Here is a 10,085-nt window from a genome sequence, read left to right on the forward strand (position 1 = left end):
CCCCTCCCTCCGCCACTAAACAATAAAATACAACAGGTGTCCATCAAGCATTGACTCCACCCCCCCAGCATGTATCTCCCCCTCCCCCCCCGCGCAATTGTCCTGGAGTCTCAATCCAGATTCCTCGTGACTGGCTTTGTCTCCTGTTGTTGCAGGGCTACATCCTACAGTATTTGGCACGTTGGAGTGGGAGGGGCTGGTGGGAAAAGGGGGCGGAGTTTCTGGTTGCCCCTCACTTTCCCTCCCCTCCCGGATTGGTGTCTCATTTCCATCGAAACGGGGAAGAAATCCGGAATGGCTGGCTCTCTTTTTTCCCCCTTTGTGAAATGTCACCCCCCCTAGTGGTCGAAGAAGGTATGACGCCAGAGAAGGTGACGTCTAGAACATTCTCTCCTGATGCAACAGTGTTGTCCCCTAGTGGGGAGAAAGGGTATCAACTAGATGGCGGCAGATAGACCCATCTTTCCCCCCCAGTGTGACAACGTCACCACCTGCTGGTGGGAAAGAGGAACACGCTGTCTTTTTATTGCAAGGGAAAGTGGCGTATGTAATAGCCTCTCCCAACATGACCGTGTCACCACTTGGTGGTCTCACGCCAGGGGGCGATGTCCCGCTGTCTCCATCCTCCGCTGGAAGAGGGCAGGATACCCCCTTTTTTTTTTATTATTGCAAATGGAAGGTCTCGCCTGGAACATCCTTCCCCGATGCGACCCAGCGGTTGAAAAGTGTATCGTCCATTGTGCAACGGAAGGGGATTTTCTAACAGTTTTTCCCAATGTCGCCCTCCGCTGGTGGGAAAAGGCGTCGCACACTTATTGCTGAAAAGGAAGCTGGCATAGATCAGAACTTTTCCCAATGTCACCACCTCTTGGCTGAACAGGGAATCACGCTCTCAGCTGGCATGGAAGACCATATATATATATATATATATATATATATATATATATATATATATATACACACACACACGCACACCCCTAATTCTTTCTCCAGCAGGGCAATGTTGCCCTCCCAGTGGTGGCAAAGGGTATTACACCCTTGATGGCATTTTTTTTCTGAGGTCCAGAGGTTGAATGTAGGTAGGCAGGCATCCTGAGCAGAAGGGGGCAGAGCGGGAACGTGCGTGGGAGGGGCATTGCTGGAGTGATGCCGACGCCCCTCCCCGGCCTCGGGGTTACGTCGCCTTGCGGGGCTTGGCTGTCTCTTTGCTGGGGGCCCCGGCCTCATCTGACTTCTGGGGCGCCGAGGGGTCCACCACGTTATGGAGTGACGGCTCGCGGTACATGGCCACTGTCGGGAGGGAGAGAGACACACGGAGAAGGAAGAAGTGAGGGATAGCACGGGATTGGCTGCTCCAGCCGCCCTACCACACAGAAAGACACAAGGGGTGTGTGGGGGGTGTCTCTATTTTACATCCCCCATTGCTTCCCCTAGCCCCTGCCCCATTGTTCCTGCTTCCCCCACTCACCTTCCAATAGCTTGGGCAGGAAGTGGGCGGCGGCTTTGGTCTTCTTGACTCGGTTTCCCTTCATGGGCTGGCCTTCTTTGTTGATGCCCAGGTACCAGGAGCGGCCGGATTCGCGCTGGCGGTACAGGGTGGAGGAGTACATGACGTAGTAATTCTCGAAGACGCACTCCTTAAACCGGCACTCGGCGGTGAAGTGAGCCTGGGAGAGGGAGGGAGGGAGGGAGAGAAATGGGGTGTGAGTGAGAAAGAAAGAAAGAAAGAAAGAAAGAAAGAACAATTGTGGTGGGGGGTGTAATGCCCAACTGTGGGCAGTAGAGGGCAGTGCCCTCGCTCTTGTCTTTCAGCAGGGAGGCAACGGGTCTCAGAGCTGCGCCTTGCCTCGGACGCCTGGGTTTCACCAGGGCCAGCCCCGCCTGCCAGGGGAGAGCGCCCCCTGCTGAGCCCCCCCCNCTCCCTGCCCCACAGCGCCCCCTAGTGCTGCCCTGGGGCCAGCCCTGCCTGCCAGGGGAGAGCGCCCCCTGCTGAGCCCCCCGCCCTGCTCCCTGCCCCACAGCGCCCCCTAGCGCCCCCTGGGGCCAACCCCGCCTGCCAGGGGAGAGCGCCCCCTGCTGAGCTCCCTGCCCCGCTCCCTGCCCCACAGCGCCCCCTAGCGCCGCCCTGGGACCAGCCCTGCCTGCCAGGGGAGAGCGCCCCCTGCTGCCCTCGAAAGGAAGCTCTGAGCTACTTTGACCCCAGTTAACTTTGGGAAGAGCCCGGCTATTGCATCACGGCTTGGGGCCAGGGTCAAAGTGTCCTGGCTGCGCTGGGGTGTCCGGGCTGCAGGGGGGCGGGGGGCTCGCCGGCAGGGAGATGAATATTCCACAGACCTGGGGGGGTTAAGGGCAGCTGGGTTTGAGGGGTTGTGAATTATGCTGTCCGTCTGTGTGTGAGAGACACAGGAGAAAGGGGGTGTGATTTCAGAGAAAGAAAGAAAGAGGGGTGTATGGGGAAGGGAGAAAGAACGGATGGATGGATGGATGGATGGATGGGGAAGGCATCTATGGGGCTGGATGATAATTAGGTAGATGGGGTATATGGGGCTGGCTGGCTGGATAGAAGGGGTATGTGGGGATGGATTTTCCCTGTCAGTGTCACGTTCACCATGATTTTCACTATCAGCGCCACATTCACCATGATTTTCACTACCAGGACCACGTTGACCATTATTTCGACTATCATCGCCACAGTTATTTTCCCTGTCAGCACAACGACCATTAGTTTCACTATCAGCACCATGTTCCCTGTTATTTTCACTATCCGTGCCACATTCACCATTATTTTCAGTAGAAGCCCCACGTTCACAGTTATTTTCACTATCAGTGCCACATGCACCATTATTTTCAGTAGAAGCACCATGCTCACAGTTATTTTCACTAGAAGCACCACATTCACCATTATTTTCACTAGAACCACCATGTTCAGTTATTTTCACCGTCAGCACCAGGTTCACCATTATTTTCCATATCAGTTCCACTTTCACTGTTATTTTCACTATCCATACCAGGTTAAGTCTTATTTTCACTATATGTGCCACATTCACCATTATTCTCACTATAAGCACAACGGTCAGTTACATTCCATGTCAGCACCACATTCACGATTATTTTCATGATCAGCTCCACAGTCACCATTATTTTCACTACCAGCACCACATTCACCATTACTTTCCCTGTCGGTGTCACGGCGCTACGTTCACCGTTGCTTTCCCTCCCATCCCGCTATCCCCTGCCCACACCGAAAGCTCCGCGTGCCCGTGGCCTGCTCCCCAGCTTTCACAGACCTCCACAGCGCACCATGGCTGGGGAGAGGTGGGGGGCCTGGCGGGAGAATCACCTTCACCTGTGCGATGGAGAGTGACAGGGAAAGTGAGTCAGAAAGACACGGCCAGACAGGCGTGCTTGGCCCTAGACAGACAGACAGATGTGCATGGGGGACAGGCAGACAGAACAGCGTACGGGGATGGCTGATGGTGCATCTCTCTCCCTGGTTGCAGGTGGGGATTTTCTTGGTCTCTCCCAGGGGTTCCCTAAAAATCAGGCCAGCTGCTAAATTTAATTCAGCATCGGCGGGAGGGGGGAGGATACGCCAAGGGGGAGGAAGGGCCCTGGTACCATGGGGCCTGAAGAAGGGGATTGTGTGGGGCAGAGTTAGGAGGGGGCACTCCTATTCCAGAGCACCCCACATGGGGAAAAGTGGGGGGCTGTTTTGCGGGGGTGGGGATACCTGACAAGTATGGAGGGACCCCTCTCCACTGCCCCACCTACTGGCAGAGAGCAGATACTGCACTCCATTAGCTATGATCAGCCCACCCCTCCAGGGCTCACCCAGCAATCCCACCGCTAACACCAATGGACGCTCTGATCTGCCTCCCTAGGGATGCACTGTCATGACCCACCACTAAATCCACCCTGCAGGCAGCGCCCCCTGCTGGAAGAAAGAGGATCATGCACTCCACCACGCTGGGACCCAGGGCACATACACAACCCTTAGATCCCACTGCTAACACCAACGGTCAGTTTAGTCAGGAGGGAGGGCCGGGCGGAGGCGGGGGGAATGACACTCACGGAGGTATAGAGGTAGCCCTCTGCATTCATGGCGATATACTGCCCCGACTTGGTACCCTGGATGGCAACCACGCGCAGTCCCACGGGGATCAGGTTAAAGAGAGCTGTGGGAGATGAGAGAGACAGACAGCGAGGCGTCAGCGCTCACACAAGCAGCAGGTGGGACTGGGACATGGGGCCTGTCCCCTCTAGGGGGCGCCGGCTCCCACCCGTCCCCAGGTGGGGACTGGCTGGCTCAGGAGGGGCGGGGAAGGGGGCAGGGGCCTGTCCCCTCTAGGGGGTGCCGGCTCCCACCTGGCCCCAGGGCGGGGACTGGCTGGCTCAGGGGGGCAGGGAATGGGGCAGGGGCCTGTCCCCTCTAGGGGGCGCCGGCTCCCACCCGGCCCCAGGGCGGGGACTGGCTGGCTCAGGGGGGTGGGGAATGGGGCTGGGGCCTGTCCCCTCTAGGGGGCGCCGGCTCCCCTTGGGCCCCAGGGTGGGGACTGGCTGGCTCAGGGGGGTGGGGAATGGGGCAGGGGCCTGTCCCCTCTAGGGGGCGCCGGCTCCGATCCCCACTGCCCGATTTTGCAGAAGCTCTGCCTGGAGCCTGGGCTCCTGGGTTCTTCCCTACGCCGAACCCCTCCCCCATTCCGCTTTAGAGCTGGATTTATTTTTCCTCCCCGTCATCCCTTCTCGGGGGCGGGCGAGCTCTGCTTCCTAGACGTTAATCCACTTCTTTGCAATCCCAGATGAATATTCTGGACTCGCCTTGACCGGAGACAGCTGGGAGCGGGAGGGGGATGGGTGGGATTAGATCAAGGCAGAATTTACCCATCCTCTCTATGCACATAATGTGCTGCCCGCTAGAGGGGACAGGCCCCTCCCCCATTCCCCCCCCCCCCGAGCCAGCCAGTCCCCGCCCTGGGGCTGGGTGGGAGCCGGCGCCCCCTAAAGGGGACAGGCCCCTCCCCCATTCCCCGCCGCCCTGAGCCAGCCAGTCCCCGCCCTGGGGCCCGAGGGGAGCCGGCGCCCCCTAGAGGGGACAGGCCCCTGCCCCATTCCCTGCCCCCCTGAGCCAGCCAGTCCCCGCCTTGGGTCCTAGAGGGGAAAGGTGGCATGGGAGGGCCAGGATGTAGGGAGCCTCCTCTGCCCCCCACAGTACAGAGCCCCCCGCAGGCCCCCCATCCCGTTCCCTGCCATTTGGGAGGTCCCCCAACTGGCCTAACCCTGCATAACCCCTCGGCCTTGCCCTGGCATCACTCACTGAAGCTGTTGGTGTCTTCTTTTGTCCCGTCGATGCTCCCGTCTGGGTGCATCCGGAGGTAGAAACCGTGTCTGCAGAGGAGCTTGGTCACGATGCCCTTCAGCTGCGGTTCTGTGGACGGAAGGATACAGGGATAGGGGGGCCGAAGAAAGGACAGAAAGTAGATTATTCACCGGCCAGGAGGAAGCCCTCCCTTATTACCTTCCTTAAGGCTAAGCAAAGGCACAGGGAACTTTTAACTCTGGAAATATCGAATTTTTATGAAAAACCTCAAGCAACTCCCAAACAAATCTTTGGTAAGACTGAGAAAGTATTGGTAATTTCGAATCAATAAAGAGATTTTCGTTAAAACAAATCTAAGGAAATTCCCAAACAAAAACTTTGTTAGGATGGAGAAAGTACCAGTACTTTAAAATCAATAAATACATTTTTTTTGTATGAAAAAACTTCAGCAATTAACAAACAAATCTCTGGTAAAACAGAGAAAGTATTTATCAAGAGATTTGCATTAAAAAATCTAAGACAATATTCAAACAAAAGCTTTCCTAAGATTCAGAAAGTGTCTGTAGTTTTTAATCCATAAATACAATCTTTTGTCTGAAAAGATGAGGCCAAACCAAAAACCCCATGAATGTTTCCTAAATATCAGTGACTATACAATTTCACATGAAAAACAAAGAAAATCCCCAGAGAAAAACACTTCGTTGGAAAGTAGCAGTAATTTAAAATCAATAATTACAGATGCTCATAAGAAAAACTAAGGACATTCAACAAAACACTTTGTTAAGGCCGAGGAAGTAACAGTAACTTTAAATCAATAAATATAAACTTTTATATGAAAAACTAAGGCAATTCCGAACCAAAAAACATTGTGAACTTTGACAAAATATCAGTCATTATAAATCGATACATAAAGACAAGGAATTTCACACAAAAACTGAGGAGATGCCCAGGCAAAACCAAACCCAAACCTTTGTGAAAACAGGGAAAGTATCAGCAACTTCCATATGAAAAAAAAAATAAACTTCCCAACAAAAAAATGGGATATCCTTAGTTTTACATCTGTTAAAGGTGAGAAACTAAAGATATTCCAGATGAAAACATTTGTTACAGAAAGTATCTGTAGCTATCACACTGTAAATATCAACTTTTATTTGAAAAACTTAGCAAATTCCCTGATCAAAAAAACTTTGTTAAGCCGGACTTGGAGCTCACTAAATATTGGAAGTGGTAAAAGAGAATTGAATGAGAGATTATTTTAGTTCTGACAGTGATAGATAGATAGATAAATAGAGGGGATGGATGGGGATGGATAGATGGATAGATAGATAGAGGGGGGTGGATGGAGATAGATAGATAGATAGAGGGGGTGGATGGGGATGGATAGGGATGGATAGATAGATAGATAGACGGGGGTGGATGGAGATAGATAGAGGGGGTGGATGGGGATACATAGTGTCACAGAGTGTGGGGGGACACAGGGCCCTGCACCCCCGGCTTCCTGCGATTCACCATGACTCTCAGCCAGCCAGTAAAGCAGAAGGTTTATTTAGACGACAGGAACACAGTCCAAGACAGGTCTTGCAGGCACAGACAACAGGACCCCCCTCAGATAGGTCCATCTTGGGGTCCCAGGGCGCCCCAGCCCCATTGGGAGGTCAGAGCCCCGTCTGCCTCCCAGCCACATCACCAGCCAGCTCTGAAACTCTCCCTCCAGCGACCCCTCCCACAGTCTTTGTTCAGTTCAGCAGAGGTGTCACCTGGCCTCTAACCCCTCCCTGGGTTCTCATGTTACACGCTCAGGTATTCTCCGTCGGTCAGTCTCCCCTCCCCCAATGCAGACTATCCTAGCCACACTCCCCTGTCAGCATTCACAGACCACAGTAAGAACCGTCCCAGTTCGTCACATCTCCCCCCTTCGAGACCGAACTGAGCAGGGTCACTTTAGCCAGTGACCCGGGGAAGTTCGAACCTACCCCCGTTCCCATGGATGCCCCAGCATCCCTCCCATTCCTTGGTGAGAATTACACCAGGCCCCTCCAGTTTCACGCCCCCCCTTAGGTCGGGGGTGCTCGATGGCACTCGCAGTTCGCATGTGGGAAGGTTTATGCGGCCTGTGCCCTTTTCCCACCCCAATACCCCTGGGGTTCCAACTGAGCTGTGGTCTTCTCCAGCGTTCCAGTCTGGAGGTCGGTGATTCGGGCTCTCTTGGTTCAGAGCCCCCTTTTTTACCCTGGCCGCCCTCTGGAAAGGCTCCTCTATGCTGGGCAAGGGTCCTAAAGCTGTTTTCCCCTTGTCCCGGGCCTTCCTCCCCCTCTGACAGGGGTCACAGGATCCGCAGTACTGTCGGACAGTAACAAAGACCCCAGGCCAGTAAAAGCTCCGTAGCAGCCTCTGCTGGGTACGCCAGGTTCCCTGGTGCCCTGAGAGGGGAATGTCATGGGCCCGGTACAGCAGCTGGCGGCTGTATCTGTATCTGGCGGCGATACTTCTGGGGTACCACCAGCTGCCTCCTGATCCCCCCGACTCCATTTTCCCTGGGGGAGCCCATTCTCGGTACAGGAACCCCTTCTCCCACAGGAACCTTTTCCGGTCACCTCGTCCCATGGTCCGTACCGCACTGGGGTCGGCCAGGTCCCTTATCTTCCGCAAGGAGGGATCTCTCTGCAACTCGGCCTGGAACTCAGCAGCTGGGACAGGGATGGCCACCTGCTCTCTCTCGCCGGCTGGGTCTGAAGCTGCAGCCTCCCTGAGCCGTGTCCCTGGTCCCACCAGGTTAGGGTCCTGTGCCTCGGGCAAGGCACCCTCCCCAAGGTCAGGGCGCAGTGCCCCTCGCCGGCTCTGACTGCGGGTCACAACCAGGGCACCCTGGGGGTTGCTTGGCCAGTCCTCCAGGTCCCCCCCACATCAACACCTCAGTGGGCAAATACAGGTGTACCCCCACGTCCTTGGGGTCCTCCTTGGCCCCCCACTTCATGTGTACCCTCACCACGGCACCTTGAATGGGGTCCCACCCACCCCGTCAGGGTCAGGTAGGTGTTGGGCACCACCCGATCTGACTCCGGAACCTTTCCCGGTACATCTCAGGAGTCAGCCCAAACTCACGTAGCAGGGCCTTTTTGAATAGTTCGTAGTCCCCTTTCTCCGCCTCTCCCAGTTGGCGGTACAATGCCATGGCTTTGGGGTCCAGTAAGGGGGTAAGGACCCGGAGTCTGTCCGCAGGATCAACCTGGTGCAGCTCGCAGACCGTCTCAAAGGCATCCAGGAAGTCATCCATGTCCTCCCCCTCCTTGCGTGAGGCCAGGATGCACTTATCAAAGCTCCGTGCAGTCCTGGGTCCCCCCTCGCTCACCGCAGCCGGGGACTCGCTGCCCCTCAGCCTCGCCAGCTCCAGTTCATGATGACGTTCGTTCTCCTCATGCTGACGCTGTTTCTCCTTCTTGTCCCGCTCCTCCTTCAGTTCTTGCTGCCTTAACTTGAGCTCTTTCAGTCTCAGCTCCCTGACACATTCCAGTCGCATCCGCTCCCGGGACGGGGAGCTCCGCCGGGACGATCCCCTGCTGGCTGCCGGGGTCAGGGTGCCCTCGGTATTCGCTGGGCTTCCCCCAACCCCTCCCCTAGGTATAGCTAGGCAGGGTCTCAGGATGTCCTCGACAGCAGTCTGCCCCCTCCCAGCCATGTCAGGCCCCGGGGCCCACGCTGCATCCGCCGGGCGGCTTCTCTTAGGGACAGGGCTCGGTTCATCCAAGCGATCCCTCTCCTCCAGCTGGGCAATGAGCTGTTCTTTGGTGGACCTCCCAATGCGCAGCCCCCTCTGCTTGCACAGCTCCACCAGGTCGCTCTTAAGGCGTTTAGCATCCATCCTCCTGCTGGCCCCTCGCCAGCCTGTGCTCTCCGCTTTGCACCGTTCCAGGGGGACCCCTAGTGTGCCAGCCCCTCTTCAGGTCACCCCCTCTCTGCCAGGGTCGAGCTGCAGACTCCTCCACCCCGGGACCGCTCGCTGCGATCCCCCGGGGGACCCTGTTACTGCAACAGTCCTTCTCTCTGGTCACACACTCCCAGGGGTCAATCACCCCCTGAACCGTCTCTCTCTGATTCTTCAGCACACCTGGTCCCCGTCGATCCCCCTTCGTTTTACTGCTCCCCAGTCACTTACTGCAGGAAGTGCCGTCCATGGGGTGCAGTAGATCCCACTGCTACCACCAGTTGTCACAGAGTGTGGGGGGACACAAAACCCTGCACCCCCAGCTTCCTGCGATTCATTGTGACTCGCAGCCAGCCAGTAAAGCAGAAGGTTTATTTAGACGACAGGAATACAGTCCAAGACAGGTCTTGCAGGCACAGACAACAGGACCCCCATCAGTTAGGTCCATCTTGGGGTCCCAGGGTGCCCCAGCCCCTTGGGAGGTCAGAGCCCCGTCTGCCTCCCAGCCATCTCTCCAGGTAGCTCCTCAAACTCCCCCCTCAGCGACCCCTCCCACAGCCTTTGTTCAGTCTCCCAGGCAGAGGTGTCACCTGGCCTCTAACCCCTTCCTGGGTTCTCATGTTATATGCTCAGGTATTCTCCTTCGGTCAGTCTCCCATTCCCCAATGCAGACTATCCTAGCCACACTCCCCTGTCAGCATTCACAGACCACAGTAAGAACAGTCCCAGTTCATCACAGATAGATAGATAGATAGATAGATAGATAGATAGATAGAGGGGGTGGATGGGGATAGATAGATAGATAGAGGGGGTGGATGGGGATAGATAGATAGATAGATAGATAGA

At 55.8% G+C, this 10,085-nt stretch overlaps 1 protein-coding gene across 1 annotated transcript in view; it reads right to left on the bottom strand.

Annotated features, from left to right (window-relative positions):
• Positions 1 to 965: 965 nt before the first annotated feature.
• FGF11 (fibroblast growth factor 11) overlaps positions 966 to 10,085 on the bottom strand; it is an 18,398-nt gene continuing 9,278 nt past the window's right edge. Inside the window, exons 2-5 of the mRNA XM_034756511.1 lie at positions 5,315 to 5,425; positions 4,072 to 4,175; positions 1,469 to 1,667; positions 966 to 1,290 (exon numbers count right to left, since the gene is read on the bottom strand). Of these exons, the coding sequence (XP_034612402.1) occupies positions 1,175 to 1,290; positions 1,469 to 1,667; positions 4,072 to 4,175; positions 5,315 to 5,425 (530 nt within the window). The 3' untranslated portion in view covers positions 966 to 1,174. The remainder of the gene's footprint in view (positions 1,291 to 1,468; positions 1,668 to 4,071; positions 4,176 to 5,314; positions 5,426 to 10,085) is intronic.

This window comes from Trachemys scripta, chromosome 24 (assembly GCF_013100865.1).
Source record: "Trachemys scripta elegans isolate TJP31775 chromosome 24, CAS_Tse_1.0, whole genome shotgun sequence".
In the NCBI taxonomy this organism is placed as follows: domain Eukaryota; kingdom Metazoa; phylum Chordata; order Testudines; family Emydidae; genus Trachemys; species Trachemys scripta.